Here is an 18393-nt window from a genome sequence, read left to right on the forward strand (position 1 = left end):
CCAAGCAATTTACTCACCTCAACTTGTTGCTCAATTTCCACATTATTTAATACAAGATCTAGATGAGGTTTAGGGTTTAGTGAATGATTTGTCCCAAATACAATGCTTTTAGTTTTTGAAATATTTAGTACTAACTTATTCCTTGCCACCCATTCTGAAACTACCTGCTGGTCTTTGTTAAGTGTTGCAGTGATTTTACTCGCTGTAGTAGCGGCCTTGTATAGTGTTGAGTCATCCGCGTACATCAATAGACATACTGGCTTTACTCAAGGCCAGTGGCATCTCATTAGTAAAGATTGAAAAAAGTAAGGGGCCTAGACAGTTGTCATGGGGAATTCCTGATTCTACCTGGATTATGTTGGAGAGGATTCCATTAAAGAACACCCTCTGTGTTCTGTTACAGGTAACTCTTTATCTACATTATAGCAGGGGGTGTAAAGCCTAAAACAAATATATTTTTCCAGCAGCAGACTATGATGACAATGTCAAAAGCCACACTGAAGTCTAACAAAATAGCTCCCACAATCTTTTCATCATCAATTTCTCTCAGCCAATCATCAGCAATTTGTGTAAGTGCTGTGCTTGTTGAGTGTCCTTCCCTATAAGCATGCTGAAAGTCTGTTGTCAATTTGTTTAACACAATTTTTTCCAAAAGTTAGTAACAGGCTGATTGGTAGGCTATTTGAGCCAGTAAAGGGGGCTTTACTATTCTTGGGTAGCAGAATAACTTTTGCTTCCCTCCAAGCCTACACACTTTCTAGTTGGCTTAGATTGAAGATATGGAAAATAGGAGTGGAAATATTGTCCGCTATTATCCTCAGTAATTTCCCACTCAAGTTATCAGACCCCGGTGACTTGTCATTGTTGATAGTCAACAATATTTTTTAAACTTCTTCCACACTCGCTTTACGAAATTCTATATTTATAATGCTTGTCTTTCATAATTTGATCAGATATACTTGGATGTGTAGTGTTGATTATTAAATTATTATTAAACTGTTATGACATGAGTATTATTGTAACATGATGCTGCCACAGGCCTACTATTTAAGTGATAGCATATCAATCTTCATATTCTATTGTCAGAATATACTATGTAAGACAATTAAACGAATATGTAGCCTAATGTCTACACTGCAATGAATGCAACATGTGCAAGAGAACCAGATTATGCATAGTGTAGCCTATATCCGATTTTAATCTGCACAGAACTAGAGAATGTGTGTCTGAAAATGTATTGCAAATCGCAGGTTTGAACATTCTAATGTCTTATACTTACAGCATATATATTTACTGGCTCGGTTTTCACGGAAGCAAAACACAACAGATGGTGTTTCGTGTGCAGTAATCCTAGGCTGGCTACGTTTTAACCCTGCCCATAGTTGAGATGCATTTAAAAGTCAATTTCCTCCTAACAGGTGTTTGAAAGAAACTTAAATATATTTTAACCTTCTGAATTTCACACATACACAATCCATGTCTCAATTGTCTCAAGGCTGAAAAATCCTAATTTAACCTGCCCCCCTCCCCCTACACTGATTGAAGTTGATTTAACAGAAGACATGAATAAGGGATTATAGCGTTCACCTAGATTCACCTGGTCAGTCTATGTCATGGAAAGAGCAAGTATTCCTAATGTTTTGTACATTCAGATGGTAAATGTAAATGTTGGTTAGAATACAATAATCTGTTTGTTAAAATGTATGTCAGAAGAATGCTCCAACCCTGCTCTAACAAGGTCCTGGTGAGCAGCTACTATTACCCTAGACTCAGTGTGCAAGGTGGTTATTTGCCCATGCAATACATTCTATACAAGGCTTCTTCAGGCTGTCCATGGAATATGAGATTGGTATCAAATGTCAAATCTGTGTTGTTGCGAAGTTTAAAGTAGACGTGAAGGAGCAAGCATGGCACATTCCAGCGAAGTCATGCCCGACAGTCCCCTTTCACTCTCGCCATGCCAAATCAAGAGTCAAATCTCTTGTAGTAGACTCGAAGCAAATCAGGATGCACTATAGCAGTAGCCTATTATAATTCTGTATTTGTGTAAATTGATGGCAATGTTTGAATGCTTTGATAATTCCTTTGCATTTACTATAGCGTATTATCTCTAACATTATCCTACAGTACCATACCATATTCAGCATGGAAATCCTCAACATACCATGCATTCGAGTGACCACGACTATTGGACTGAAGGCCTATTGGTTTATTGTGTGATGATCATGTTATGTGCTTTACAACATAGGCCTACATATTGCGGCATTATGATTATAAAACAGACATATATGAAAATACCAAATAATGAACTTTAATAACTTAGTATTTATGTACATTTACATTCACATGTTGAATAATAACATGTCATGTCTCGTTCTTGTTGATGCTGGTTCACATTTGCAGATTTTCTTTCCAGATAACACACGGTTACAAAAACAGTCCAGTGACAACATTGTGTTGTTCCTCTTGGGGATCCAGAGCAAACAGACGCAGGAGATGATACATTTAGAAGCACTTGCGGTGGACAATGCTGGGGCCTGCCTCATCGTATTCCTGCTTGGTGATCCACATAGCCTGGAAAGTGGACAGGGAAGCCAGGATGGAGCCACCGATCCAGACGGAGTATTTACGCTCAGGTGGGGCAATGATCTATAGAGAAAGAAGTTGAGTATGAGTAAAAACCATGACATATTTTTATTAAGGTTTTATTGTTGAAAAATAAATGTTTATTGGAAGGTATAAATATGAATAGTGTTAATGGGTTGTCATATATGTCATACCTTGATCTTCATGGTGCTGGGAGCCAGGGCGGTGATCTCCTTTTGCATACGGTCAGCAATACCAGGGTACATGGTGGTACCACCGGACAGGACATTGTTGGCATACAGGTCCTTACGGATGTCAATGTCGCACTTCATGATGCTGTTGTAGGCAGTCTCGTGAATACCCGCAGACTCCATACCTGTTCGGATTATAATGTATTAGAAACAGCATGTCTCTATTTTGACCAATATAATAGGCGTATAAATGATCATTACTCGTTATATGATTATTACATACCAATGAATGAAGGCTGGAAGAGGGTCTCTGGGCAACGGAAACGCTCGTTACCGATGGTGATGACCTGACCATCGGGAAGCTCATAGCTCTTCTCAAGGGAGGAGGAGGAGGCAGCGGTGGCCATCTCGTTCTCGAAGTCCAGAGCCACATAGCACAGCTTCTCCTTGATGTCACGCACGATCTCACGCTCGGCTGTAATGAATAACTATTTTGCTCAGAACATGGAACAAATCATTGCAATTACGCACGTCTTGTGCGTTTTAGCGCATTTTTACAGATTATGCATGGTATTTTCATGGTAAGGCAAACGAAATCTCACCGGTTGTGACGAAAGAGTAGCCACGCTCTGTGAGGATTTTCATGAGGTAGTCAGTCAGATCGCGACCAGCCAAATCCAGACGCATGATGGCGTGGGGAAGAGCATAACCCTCATAGATGGGTACGTTGTGGGTCACACCATCACCGGAGTCCAGCACAATACCTTTAACACAAACAAAAACGTAAATATTCAGTTGACATAACTCATAGTATAGACACATGGTAGGCCACACGTAGCCGACACGTTGTTTTAGGTTAATTGTTTATGGGTAAACGCTGCATTCCTTACCAGTGGTACGACCGGAGGCGTACAGAGACAGCACAGCCTGGATCGCAACATACATGGCGGGGACGTTGAATGTCTCAAACATGATCTGAGTCATCTTTTCACGGTTAGCCTTGGGGTTCAGGGGGGCCTCAGTGAGCAGAGTGGGATGCTCCTCAGGGGCCACACGCAGCTCGTTGTAGAAGGTGTGGTGCCAGATCTTCTCCATATCGTCCCAGTTAGTGATGATACCGTGCTCGATGGGGTACTTAAGAGTAAGGATACCTCTCTTGCTCTGAGCTTCATCTCCTACGTAGGAGTCCTTCTGACCCATACCGACCATGACACCCTGGAGGAAAGACGAGACTCATTGGCCTATATGGTGGCATAGCCTAATCCCAGTCAAAACATGACGTGGGAACGCATAGATAGATAATGGATAATAAAGGATTTACGGGGCAAATTGCGTAATATGGGCCTGTTGCAGGCGTCTTCGGAGTGCAGATCATACCTGGTGACGAGGGCGACCAACGATGGAGGGGAAGACAGCCCTGGGGGCGTCATCACCGGCGAACCCAGCCTTCACAAGGCCGGAGCCGTTGTCGCACACCAGAGCTGTAGTCTCGTCGTCGTCACACATCTTGAGTTCTTAATAATACACATACACAAATAACTGTCATATTTCTCCAGAGTGCACGCACACATGCCGGAGCTGTGAAACACATTAGAACAACCTAACTCACGATGCACACCTAAACGTTGTCTAACACTAAATATTGTACAAGACACGGCTGACAGTTTAACACACAAGCCTGGTTGAGTGAGAAAATCATTGCATTTACTCAAAAGGTTGTTGCAAGTTAATTCGCTACTATGTCGAAATTATATTGAATTGAGTTTAGGCACAAGTCATTGGTTAGATTTACGCATTGATATTGTCACCTGTTGAATACCCTACTGGTTATATTATGCATGTTACACACTCATTTGTTGTATGAGTGAAATTATCTATCCAATTAAAACGCATTGTTTCTGAACTCCATGAAACCACTCTAATTTCTTTCAATAACACAATGTCAAGGGGCTGTTAAATCGTTAGGTAGCCAAGCCCAGGCAACTTGGCCAGTTGTGTGTTTAAATTAAGTCTACAAACAAGGCCAAGGGTTTATCAAGTAATTTTACAGAAAGGAACATTTGTATTTTATCTCTCTTCTACTCTTCCGCAATTTGTTACATTTCTGTAGCCTATACAATAAATCCATGCGTAATTGGTATGCGCAATTCCTTCAGGTGAAGAGACTGTAACATCACTATCTGTGTATTTTATCATATTAATTGGCTCCGCAGATGTAAAATAAAAAGAAGGGTACATCCTTTGATATCAGTCCATGAATAGTAGATCCAGTCTTTGAGGTTTGGGTTGATTCCATTTTTCTTACCTTTGGTGGTGTCTGTCTCAGATTAAGCTCAGAAGGCGGAAAGCAACTGCTGCTGGATCGAGCTATAGTGGCACTTCAAACCTTATATACTCACCGCGTTCGGCCTATTTCCCTTACCCACCATTGAGAATGTCTACGTGTTCCATTGGACATTTTTCCAGCGTCATCCATATTAGGTTCTTCGGTGTGACGGGGGAAACTTCGCAGGCAGGCTAAAGGGCTCCCCGGTTTAAAAGTGAGCAGGGCTCTCCATGTATGGGACTGTGGTCCTGATTCGAAGCCACGGCGCCAGGGCCGTATATGGAGAGTCTATGATTTGTAAGACACCCTCGTGGCACAGCAAACTACAACTGCATACAGGATCCCGGTTGGAAAGCCCTTATCGAGGAGCGCAACTGTATAGCCATATAGGAACGACAACACGAAGGAAAGAAGGTAGTTTAAATTATTGTTCTGTCATACTACTGCAGGTTGATTACAAACATAGTAATGTTCATTTGAGCTTGGATTTGCAGTTGCACAACCATGTTAACAATGGATTGGTCTGTATTTTTTTGCCATTGTGCTCTGTAATCGTTGCTGCTTGGGGTTTTAGGGTTTACTCGGTTTAGAGCTCTAGAACCCCGTGCATACCTACTGTGGGGTAGCTGTAGGTTATCCAAACAATAACAGATGCCGCATTGATTCAGGCATAGCATAGGCTACGTTTAATACAACTATTTGCATGGTGCTAATTATACATGCAAAGTAAAACATTTTGAAATGTTTATTTTGTGACGAGACCCAATAAAGATTGCATTATTATTATTATTAGCCTACATCATTATGCATCCATAGACTGACCTCTTTTCTATCATCTTATGGCCAGCATCCGACAAGTTCTCTGAAACAGCTGATAACAGCTAGCCTTATAAGCTATTTATTGTTGGTATTGTCACAGGCTATATTTAAAAAAAAAAAAAAAAATTTAAACATACAAGTTCCAGTTGGTCAAATACATTGAGAATGTGACTTTTTACTTCTCATATACTTTAGACGTTTCAACACATAGTGGCCAGGTCATATGCTCACAGCAACACCCAAGTCAAATCATTTGTTGACAGAGACAACAGGAGCCCAGGGTTAACTCAGTGTTGGCATGAGGACCATGTCTCAAACGTTCAGATGTGTATCCTGAACATATGACATAATAAGCTATCCAAGAACCTCATATACAACCTTCTAATGCTGTGTTCAAATAAAATGAAAAGCTGCAGAGCATTTTTTCCCATTGAAATTCGGTGTAAATCACAGTTATTCCATGAACTCAAAATACAGTACATAAAGCATTTATTTGAGTAGGTCTACATTTGAGGCTTGCTTGGTTTGACAGGGTATGTTGCCCAGCTGCTGCCACTCCACTGTCTGCCCCAGCAGGTGATGTCTGTGGGGTACGTGTCAGTTTGGTAGGAGGGGAGGAAGCAAGAGGGACAACTGCCACTATGCCTCCCCTGTCACCAAGGGAAAATAAGCAGCTTATTCGTTCAGAAGACCACTTCAGCCTGGGCTGGAGAACCCTACACTCTCAGAACCCTTTTTGGTTCTATATATATGTTTTTTCTATACTTTGTTTAATATATTATGGCACGCTTAAAGGTGCTATCTATATAGAACCCCAATTAACCCTTTTCTTGAAAAGCCTAGAACCTTTAGGGGTGGCATATATGAAGCAAGTAATAGAAACCTTTTAGAACCTTTTTTCTAAGAGTGTAATAGGACAAGAATAGACTAAGGCTGGGATTCAATCCGATTGCCTCATGAGCTCAACTGTCGTACCCCATCAGAAACAAAATATAAGCTTGGTTTACTCCAATGGTTGAAAACAATGTAACTATAAACAAACAGCCTCAAAACATGGTTAAAACTATACTTTTGATATCATGGATGGTCAGTCCTTGCATCCATTGCTCTTTCTATGAATTTGAGTGTTTACATTTCTCCAAGCCCATCCCTCAGCGTTTTACAAAAACAGAGGCGGGTTGCCCACTTTGTTATTGTTTCAATTAAGGATTCTAGCTTTAATGAGGTTCAGAGGCCTCTTCTAGACACATGCATTCCTCTGTTTTCATGACAGATAGGCTACACGCCATCACTGGCGTAATGTAGTTTCTCTGGACCCCCACAAGGTCAGAGTTCACTCTCCTCTCCCACCACCTTCCCTAAAATAAAACAAAATCTGTCAGCCAGAAAGCCACTCACCAAGTTTAGACTACTGATTTGTGTCCATGGTGCTGAAATTGTGGTATGTCTATACAGCTGCCTATCAAATCGTTGATAGCCTTTCTGTGGTGCCAGGGAATGTAGCCTATGGCTTTGCTTTAGCTAATGGATAAATGTTGTCTAACAAAAAATACAATTGTCCTGTATAGCCTACCTGAACCTGCATGACCTGAGCATTGTGCCCAGGTTAATGAGGTCATATTGTTGACAAACAATACCTAAAAAAAAAGTAAATTAATCCTTTCAACTGAATAATAATTCATAATAGATCAACAATGTATTTCTCTACATATACATACATTTCATATCAATATTCATATAATCCATGTTTTTCTCATAATAGTAGAAACAAGTGTCATTAATCACCCATGGACTGGTTCATATTTACAGTGCATTCGGAAAGTACTCAGACCCCTTCCCCTTTTCCACATTTTGTTATGTTACAGCCATATTCTAAAATTGATAAAACAATACAAATCTGCCTCAATCTACACACAATACCTCATAATGACAAAGTGAAAACAGGTTTTAGAAATTTTAGCACATAAAAATAAATAACATATTTACATAAATATTCAGACTCTTTGCTATGAGACTCGAATTTGAGCTCAGGTGCATTCTGTTTACATTGATCATCCTTGAGATGTTTCTAAAACTTGATTGGAGCCCACCTGTGGTAAATACAATTGATTGGCCATGGTTTATATAAGGTCTACTATATAAGGTCCCACAGTTGACAGTGCAAGTCAGAGCAAAAACCAAGCCATGAGGTCGAAGTAATTGCCCAGCGCTCCGAGACAGGTGTCGAGGCACAGATCTGGGAAAGGATACCAAAAAATGCCTGCAACATTGAAGGTCCCCAAGAACACAATGGCCTCCATCATTCTTAAATGGAAGAAGTTTGGAACCACCAAGACTATTCCTAGAGCTGGCCACCCGTACAAACTGAGCAATCAAGGGAGAAGGGCCTTGGTCAGGGAAGTGACCAAGAACCCGATGGTCACTCTGACAGAGCTCCAGAGTTCCTCTGTGGAGATGAGAGAAACACACAGCCAAGACAACGCAGGAGTGGCTTTGGGACAAGTCTTTGAATGTCCTTGAGTTGCCCGGACTTGAACCCGATCGAACATCTCTGGAGAGACCTGAAAATGGCTGTGCAGCAGCACTCCCCATCCAACCTGACAGAGCTTGAGATAATCTGCAGAGAATAATGTGAGAAACTCCCCAAATACAGGTGTGCCAAGCTTGTAGAGTCATACCGAAGAAGACTCAGAGCTGTAATCACTACCAAAGGTGCTTCGACAAAGTATTGAGTAAAGGGTCTGAATAGTTATGTGAATGTATTGTCATTTGCAAAAATGTCTAAAAAACGGTTTTTGCTTTGTCATTAAGGGAAAATTGATGAGGGAATAGATTTTTTTAAAAACATTTTTGAATAAGGTTGTAACATAACAAAATGTGGAAAAGGTCAAGGGGTCTGAATACTTTCCGAATGCACTTTATGCATCATATGCATGTGACCAATAGGGCCTGACGTATAGCATATCATAATCACATCAATAAGTTGGTTATAGCAAACTCCGAAAACCATAACAGATTTGAAAGTATAATGGTGCAGAGGATGTGACAAATTAACTCCAAATGGGGAATGTTTACTGGTTTCTCATGGGGCAAAGGGGAAGTCCAATGTGTGGAAGACATTTGACTTAGTTGTGGAAGATTACAATATAATTTTTTTTCTGACCTTTTGGAACTGTGTAAACAATACTTAATAAATTATAACTGTACCAGAGAGTCTAATCTAACTTTTAAAAATTGAAAGCCTTTATTCCCACAAAGACTAAAAACAGTCGCATGGATTTGTGAATGCAATTGCTGACATGTTGCAGTAGATGTATTGTTTAGGCTAATTATTCGAGGCTCCCTTTCTTATTTAATTTTAAAACAAAAAAAGCTCAATGGCATTTCAAAGCATGAATGACTTGTATGCTGTGTGATGACATGCACGAATGAATTATTGATTTATTGACACTATAGCCTTTAGGCTATATTGAAATATAGGCCTAAATTACAGTATTAAGACAGCTGAACAGGATGCACTCTTAGGCCTACAGCTCGATGGTGGTAAAACAAGGCTACTATGCTAAGCCTATGAATGATAATGACATGACTTATTATTATAATGATGATCATAATCATAATTGTAATAATAACAATAAGAAGGAGATCAAGAAAAAAATGAGTGTATAGGAGCAAGAGCTGAGTGGGCAGCTTATTATGTGTGATAAACAGGTGCTTTTAGATTGCAGTATTATTATATTTCTGACTGTTTGGAACAGTGTAAATAACAATAAATAAATTAAAAGTAATACCAGAGAGCCTTTATTACAGCATAGCAAAGATTCAAAACAGCCGAAATTGGGAAATTGCTTTATCCAACATGTTGCAGTTGCGAGAGGCATAGAGTCAGTGGTGGCCCCTCATTCATGTTTTGAGCCCCACATTTTTAACAAAAAATTATTATAATATATGTATTTTTTGGGGGGGGGCTTGCCTGTTTTGCATGTTATTTTGGCATTAATATGTGTCACATATCAGTTTGCAAACAATGTAAAAAAATATATATATATCATTCAGTTATTAATAAAGCTGCATACACACATGGTCTCTTTTTTGTTTTCTTGAGTAAGGCAGCTCCAAAATGCAGGTGTTTCAGCCTAGCTCAGTGCTTTCTGTGGCGGTGGGGCGAGCGAGCAGAAAATAGGATCATTGCGCCTTGATTGGCTCATTGTTCTGTCACTCATGGGGATAGTACGTCATCGCCAAGTTTAAGTCCTTAGTAAGGGTAAACATCGAACATTTCAGCCCTTTGGGTCCTGCCATAGAGTTATATTACAAGTGCCCTTCCAAGAAGGCTCAAGGCTGTTAGCCAGCCTGCCAGCTTAGTGGAGTCTGCCACTAGCACAGTCAGTGTAGTCAGCTCAGCTATCCCCGTTGAGACCGTATCTGTGCCTCGACCTAGGTTGGGCAAGACTAAACATGGCAGTGTTCGCCTTAGCAATCTCACTAGGATAAAGACCTCCTCCCTTCCTGCCATTATTGAAAGAGATCGTGATACCTCACATCTCAAAATAGGGCTACTTAATGTTAGATCCCTTACTTCAAAGGCAGTTATAGTCAATTAACTAATCACTGATCATAATCTTGTTGTGATTGGCCTGACTGAAACATGGCTTAAGCCTGATGAATTTACAGTGTGAAATGAGGCCTCACCTCCTGGCTACACTAGTGACCATATCCCCCGTGCATCCCGCAAAGGTGGAGGTGTCGCTAACATTATTGATCGCAAATTTCAATTTACAAAAAAAAAATATGACGTTTTCAGCTTTTGAGCTTCTAGTCATGAAATCTATGCAGCCTACTCAATCACTTTTTATAGCTACTGTTTACAGGCCTCCTGGGCCATATACAGCGTTCCTCATTGAGTTCCCTGAATTCCTATCGGACCTTGTAGTCATAGCAGATAATATTATATTATATATTTTTGGTGACTTTAATATTCACATGGAAAAATCCACAGACCCACTCCAAAAGGCTTTCGGAGCCATCATCGACTCCGTGGGTTTTGTCCAACATGTCTCTGGACCCACTCACTGTCACAGTCATACTCTGGACCTAGTTTTGTCCCATGGAATAAGTGTTGTGGATCTTAATGTTTTTCCTCATAATCCTGGACTATCGGACCACCATTTTATTACGTTTGCCTGGTATACAGAAAATACCCGAGCTCTGAAGCAAGCTTCCAGAAAATTGGAACGGAAATGGCGCCACACCAAACTGGAAGTCTTCCGACTAGCTTGGAAAGACAGTACCGTGCAGTATCGACGAGCCCTCCCTGCTGCTCGATCATCCTATTTTCCAACTTAATTGAGGAAAATAAGAACGATCCAAAATGTATTTCTGATACTGTCGCAAAGCTAACTAAAAAGCAGCATTCCCCAAGTGAGGATGGCTTTCACTTCAAAAGTAATACATTCATGAACTTCTTTGAGGAAAAGAGCATGATTATTAGAAAGAAAATTTCGGACTTCTCTTTAAGTCTGCGTATTCCTTCAAAGCTCAGTTGTCCTGAGTCTGCACAACTCTGCCAGGACATAGGATCAAGAGAGACACTCAAGTGTTTTAGTACTATATCTCTTGACACAATGATGAAAATAATCATGGCCTCTAAACCGTCAAAGCTGCATACTGGACCCTATTCCAACTAAACTACTGAGAGCTGCTTCCTGTGCTTGGCCCTCCTATGTTGAACATAATAAACGGCTCTCTATCCACAGGATGTGTACCAAACTCACTAAAAGTGGCAGTAATAAAGCCTCTCTTGAAAAAGCCAAACCTTGACCCAGAAAATATAAAAAACTATCGGCCTATATCGAACCTTCCATTCCTCTCAAACATTTTAGAAAAGCTGTTGCGCAGCAACTCACTGCCTTCCTGAAGACAAACAATATATACGAAATGCTTCAGTCTGGTTTTAGACCCCATCATAGCACTGAGACTGCACTTGTGAAGGTGGTAAATTACCTTTTAATGGCATCAGACCAAGGCTCTGCATCTGTCCTCGTGCTCCTAGACCTTAGTGCTGCTTTTGATACCATCGATCACCACATTCTTTTGGAGAGATTGGAAACCCAAATTGGTCTACACGGACAAGCTCTGGCCTGGTTTAGATCTTTTCTGTCAGAAAGATATCAGTTTGTCTCTGTGAATGGTTTGTCCTCTGAGAAATCAACTGTACATTTCAGACTTTCCTCAAGGTTACGTTTTAGGACCACTATTGTTTTCACTATATACACTGCTCAGAAAAATAAAGGGAACACTTAAACAACACAATGTAACTCCAAGTCAATCACACTTCTGTGAAATCAAACTGTCCACTTAGGAAGCAACACTGATTGACAATACATTTCACATGCTGTTGTGCAAATGGAATAGACAACAGGTGGAAATTATAGGCAATTAGCAAGACACCCCCAATAAAGGAGTGGTTCTGCAGGTGGTGACCACAGACCACTTCTCAGTTCCTATGCTTCCTGGCTGATGTTTTGGTCACTTTTGAATGCTGGCGGTGCTTTCACTCTAGTGGTAGCATGAGACAGAGTCTACAACCCACACAAGTGGCTCAGGTAGTGCAGCTCATCCAGGATGGCACATCAATGCGAGCTGTGGCAAGAAGGTTTGCTGTGTCTGTCAGCGTAGTGTCCAGAGCATGGAGGCGCTACCAGGAGACAGGCCAGTGCATCACGAGACGTGGAGGAGGCCGTAGGAGGGCAACAACCCAGCAGAAGGACCGCTACCTCCGCCTTTGTGCAAGGAGGAGGAGGAGGAGGAGCACTGCCAGAGCCCTGCAAAATGACCTCCAGCAGGCCACAAATGTGCATGTGTCTGCTCAAACGGTCAGAAACAGACTCCACGAGGGTGGTATGAGGGCCCGACGTCCACAGGTGGGGGTTGTGCTTACAGCCCAACACCGTGCAGGATGTTTGGCATTTGCCAGAGAACACCAAGATTGGCAAATTTGCCACTGGCGCCCTGTGCTCTTCACAGATGAAAGCAGGTTCACACTGAGCACATGTGACAGACGTGACAGAGTCTGGAGACGCCGTGGAGAACGTTCTGCCGCCTGCAACATCCTCCAGCATGACCGGTTTGGCGGTGGGTCAGTCATGGTGTGGGGTGGCATTTCTTTGGGGGGCCGCACAGCCCCCCATGTGCTCGCCAGAGGTAGTCTGACTGCCATTAGGTACCGAGATGAGATCCTCAGACCCCTTGTGAGACCATATGCTGGTGCGGTTGGCCCTGGGTTCCTCCTAATGTAAGACAATGCTAGACCTCATGTGGCTGGAGTGTGTCAGCAGTTCCTGCAAGAGGAAGGCATTGATGCTATCGACTGGCCCGCCCGTTCCCCAGACCTGAATCCAATTGAGCACATCTGGGGCATCATGTCTCGCTCCATCCACCAACGCCCTGTTGCACCACAGACTGTCCAGGAGTTGGCGGATGCTTTAGTCCAGGTCTGGGAGGAGATCCCTCAGGAGACCATCCGCCACCTCATCAGGAGCATGCCCAGGCATTGTAGGGAGGTCATACAGACACGTGGAGGCCACACACACTACTGAGCCTCATTTTGACTTGTTTTAAGGACATTACATCAAAGTTGGATCAGCCTGTAGTGTGGTTTTCCATTTTTTTTATTTAATAAGAATATTTCATTCATTCAGATCTAGGATGTGTTATTTTAGTGTTCCCTTTATTTTTTTGAGAAGTGTATTTTACCTCTTGGGGATGTCATTCGAAAACATAATGTTAACTTTCACTGCTATGCGGATGACACACAGCTGTACATTTCAATGAAACATGGTGAAGCCCCAAAATTGCCCTCCCTAGAATCCTGTGTTTCAGACATAAGGAAGTGGATGGCTGCAAACTTTCTACTTTTAAACTCGGACAAAACAGAGATGCTTGTTCTAGGTCCCAAGAAACAAAGAGATCTTCTGTTGAATCTGACAATTAATCTTCATGGTTGTACAGTCGTCTCAAATAAAACTGTGAAGGACCTTGGCGTTACTCTGGACCCTCTGGACTCTCTTTTGACGAACATCTCAAGACTGTTTCAAGGACAGCTTTTTTCCATCTACGTAACATTGCAAAAATCAGAAACTTTCTGTCCAAAAATTATGCAGAAAAATGAATCCATGCTTTTGTTACTTCTAGGTTAGACTACTGCAATGCTCTACTTTCCGGCTACCCAGATAAAGCACGAAATAAACTTCAGTTAGTGCTAAATACGGCTGACTAGACGAATCCTGACTAGAACCAAAACATTTTATCATATTACTCCAGTGCTAGCCTCCCTACACTGGCTTCCTGTTAAGGCAAGGGCTGATTTCAAGGTTTTACTGCTAACCTACAAAGCATTACATGGGCTTGCTCCTACTTATCTCTCTGATTTGGTCCTGCCGTACATACCTACACGTACGCTACGGTCACAAGACGCAGGCCTCCTAATTGTCCCTATAATTTCTAAGCAAACAGCTGGAGGCAGGGCTTTCTCCTAAAGAGCTCCATTTTTATGGAATGGTCTGCCTACCCATGTGAGAGACGCAGACTCGTTCTGAACCTTTAAGTCTTTACTGAAGACTCTCTTCAGTGGGTCATATGATTGAGTGTAGTCTGGCCCAGGAGTGTGAAGATGAACGGAAAGGCTCTGGAGCAACGAACCGCCCTTGCTGTCTCTGCCTGGTCGGTTCCCCTCTTTCCACTGGAATTCTCTGCCTCTAACCCTATTACAGGGGCTGAGTCACTGGCTTACTGGTGCTCTTTCATGCCGTCTCTAGGAGGGGTGCATCACTTGAGTGGGTTGAGTCACTGATGTGATCTTCCTGTCTGGGTTGGCGCCCCCCCCTTGGGTTGTGCCGTGGCGGAGATCTTGGTGGGCTATACTCGGCCTTGTCTCAGGATGGTAAGTTGGTGGTGGAAGATATCCCTCTAGTGGTGTGGGGGCTGTGCTTTGGCAAAGTGGGTGGGGTTATATCCTTCCTGTTTGGCCCTGTCCGGGGGTATCATCGGATGGGGCCACAGTGTCTCCTGACCCCTCCTGTCTCAGCCTCCAGTATTTATGCTGCAGTAGTTTATGTGTCGGGGGGCTAGGGTCAGTTTGTTATATCTGGAGTACTTCTCCTGTCTTATCCGGTGTCCTGTGTGAATTTAAGTATGCTCTCTCTAATTCTCTCTTTCTCTCTTTCTTTCTCTCTCTCGGAGGACCTGAGCCCCAGGACCATGCCTCTGGACTACCTGGCATGATGACTCCTTGCTTGTCCCCAGTCCACCTGGCCGTGCTGCTGCTCCAGTTTCAACTGTTATGCTCCAGTTTCAACTGTTCAACGGCTATGGAATCCTGACCCGTTCACCGGATGTGCCACCTGTCCCAGACCTGCTGTTTTCAACTCTCTAGAGACAGCAGGAGTGGTAGAGATACTCTTAATGATCGGCTATGAAAAGCCAACTCACATTTACTCCTGAGGTGCTGACTTGCTGCACTCTCGACAACTACTGTGATTATTATTATTTGACCTTGCTGGTCATTTATGAACATTTGAACATCTTGGCCATGTTCTGTTATAATCTCCACCCGGCACAGCCAGAAGAGGACTGGCCACCGCTCATAGCCTGGTTCCTCTCTAGGTTTCTTCCTAGGTTTTGGCCTTTCTAGGGAGTTTTACCTAGCCACCGTGCTTCTACACCTGCATTGCTTGCTGTTTGGGGTTTTAGGCTGGGTTTCTGTACAGCACTTTGAGATATCAGCTGATGTACGAAGGGCTATATAAATACATTTGATTTGATTTGATTGGCCACAGATAAAATGACCTCAAATCACATTATATGTACAGTAGCTTTGATTGGACTGATCATGTCAACATCTTACTTTCTTAGCTAGCAGTCATCATCGTGAATCAAGTCGACAATCTACTGGCAAATCCTTTTTAATCCTTGTCATATGAATAGAAATTATAGCTAAAATGTATCGGTGCTCATCGGTCATTGGACATAAAGATTACACAACAAATTCAACAATGAGTCGTTTGGAAGGAATCAGTGGCTAACTGCAAGCATTACAAAGCAACCACTAATGTTAGCCTGCTATTCAATGGAGTGGCTGTGTTTTTTTTCCAGAGTTCCCACCACAAATCCAGAGAATGCCAGACTTTGATGCCAAAGTTTGATGCCAAAATTTGCCCACAAAGGCCCGCTGCACCACCTTCACAAGGTGAGTCCAAAAATATATTGTATGTTGCTGCATAAATGATGTAATATGCAACGGAGATATGTATATTGTAGCTAAGAAGGTAATACGCTATTGTAAACACATCGTTCATGGCCTGGTGTGTGCTTGTTAGCAAACTTTTTTGTACAGCTTTGACAGTGCTACTGATAGTAGTGGGGGCGCTTGGCTTGCACGTGCAAATTCAGCATACACAACATTCTATAATAGAATTGTGTCATTTGATGTGTCAAATTAAAAGCTTATTTAACGTGTCAAATAGTGTTATATGACGTGTATGTTTTTTGACACGCAAAGACCCAAACGGCATTCAATGTGCTTCACCCTAACAATTCAATCTATTTTCACCTCTTCATTTTGCCTACTGTTCTAACTTGGGGGTGCACATGTAGCCTATAACCTGTTTTAGAGAAATGTAATCATTGAATATTGGAAGAGTTTTCATTGTCTGTTTATATGCCCCCTTTATTTATCCTATGGTTCTGACTTGTTGTACAAGGAGAACACTGTAAGAACGGCCCATGTTCTGAATTCTGTCGCTGTACATTTCAAAAGTGCTGAATAAATAGTTATATTGACTACGTCTGTCGTCGCTCGCTCATTAATGTCTTAATCGAAATTATGGATAGCCTCTTATCCGCTTGTCATCCCCTTATGCCATAGCTTGTACATCTCAGTTGTCAGTAGAAACCACATTTGTTTAAACAAGTCAGCAATATCAGCTACACTACCGGTCAAAAGTTTTAGAACACCTACTCATCCAAGGGATTTTCTTTCTTTTTACTATTTTCTACATTGTAGAATAATAGTGAAGACATCAAAACTATGAAATAACACATACAGAACCAAAAAAAGTGTCTAAATCTAAATATATTTATTATTTGAGATTCTTCAAATAGACACCCTTTGCCTTGATGACAGCTTTGCACACTCTTGGCATTTTCTCAACCAGCTACACCTGGAGTCTGATTCACCCCCAGCACTTGCTGTTCCAGTCACAAAAATACCAGTTTGTGGACCTACTACAGAACGTGAGTGTGTTTATGTGATGATGCACAATTGTGGCCAGAGGCCCCGTCTGACATCTTGTCAAAAAGGGTCAAAACAGATCAGAGATTTTGTATTCCCTCAAAGTGGGGACCCAGTCCCTCTGAGATTTAGTGACAACTATGAAACATGTATGAAAAATTGAGAAGAAATGACACTGACATAGCTTGTGTATTCAAGTATATCTGATGCAGTTTTTTGTTTTTGTTGTCGCATTTTTGGAAAAAGAGACTAATTTGAGCAGTGATGGTTTTCGTTCGTGGAAGAATACGGGACCATTTTGAAAGCACATGAGCATTGTACTGAGCATTTACAAAACATGGAGAGTTGGCGCCATCTTGCGGAAAGATTGAAAACAGGCACAACCATTAATGCAATCAACCAGACTGGCTGCAAGGTGGATCGTATCCTGACAAAGCCTGTGTGAAGAAGTGCTGCCTTGGTTGCTCTGGGTGTTGTCTACTTCAAAGGTACTAGAGGTCTGGGGTTCAAGTCCTTATTTCATCTCCTGGGTTGTTGTCACCTTTAACCTATCGGCTCTTATTTGCGTGTGTGTGTAGGTAGATGGATAACTCAGTTCAGTCAAAGTAGAGGGATGGAGGACTTCCTGCCAGATGAGGAGGCACTCACCCACATTGTCATGATGTGATGACACAGAACCATTCACCAGTGAAACTGGGCTGCACAGTAAATACAGCCTGTGAAGGTGGCCCACACACTGCCTTCCTTGAGTGCAGCTACTCCACAGACCTGCTGCCTCTGCTCGTTGACCAGGGTGAGTACTCCTTCATCCTACCTTATCCTGTATTTATCTGTTTGCATCTGCCAATCTGTTTGCATCTGCCAGGTGGACCTGTCCCAAAACATCCTATAGGCTACAGTTAAACTATTTCCATAATGTTTTGAGGATGGCAATTAAGGAGAATGAGAGGCTCAATTAAAGATGTTACAGAACTGCTGTATTTGAATCACCACTCCCTTCTGCCCTGTTCCCTGATGTTGCTATGGCAATCAAGTTGTTTTTAACCATCCCTGTAACTGTCGCTTCTGCGGAGAGATGGTTTTCTAAACTAAAACTCATAAAGAGCTACCTAAGAACGAAGCATTAGGGTCTCGGTCTGATATGTGCTTTTGAACACCTGAGTATGCTCCACTCTGCACTG

General features: G+C 42.1%; 1 protein-coding gene and 1 long non-coding RNA gene across 2 annotated transcripts; one reads left to right on the forward strand and one right to left on the reverse strand.

The window, feature by feature from the left end:
• Positions 1 to 2194: 2194 nt before the first annotated feature.
• On the reverse strand, positions 2195 to 5190 carry LOC115144313 (actin, alpha skeletal muscle 2-like). Its single transcript, XM_029685242.2, has 7 exons — positions 5083 to 5190; positions 4155 to 4291; positions 3668 to 3992; positions 3380 to 3541; positions 3061 to 3252; positions 2781 to 2962; positions 2195 to 2649 (listed from the first exon to the last, which is right to left on the reverse strand). The coding sequence occupies exons 2-7, from the start codon at positions 4281 to 4283 to the stop codon at positions 2506 to 2508; spliced, it is 1134 nt and encodes a 377-aa protein (XP_029541102.1). The 5' UTR covers positions 4284 to 4291; positions 5083 to 5190; the 3' UTR covers positions 2195 to 2505.
• Positions 5191 to 5193: 3 nt separating this feature from the next.
• Positions 5194 to 16764, forward strand: LOC135561229 (uncharacterized). The gene is made up of 2 exons (XR_010459335.1): positions 5194 to 5517; positions 15163 to 16764. It is a non-coding gene; the product is annotated as an uncharacterized LOC135561229 (long non-coding RNA).
• The last annotated feature ends 1629 nt before the right edge of the window (positions 16765 to 18393 follow it).

Source organism: Oncorhynchus nerka, linkage group LG16 (genome assembly GCF_034236695.1).
Source record: "Oncorhynchus nerka isolate Pitt River linkage group LG16, Oner_Uvic_2.0, whole genome shotgun sequence".
Classification (NCBI taxonomy): domain Eukaryota; kingdom Metazoa; phylum Chordata; class Actinopteri; order Salmoniformes; family Salmonidae; genus Oncorhynchus; species Oncorhynchus nerka.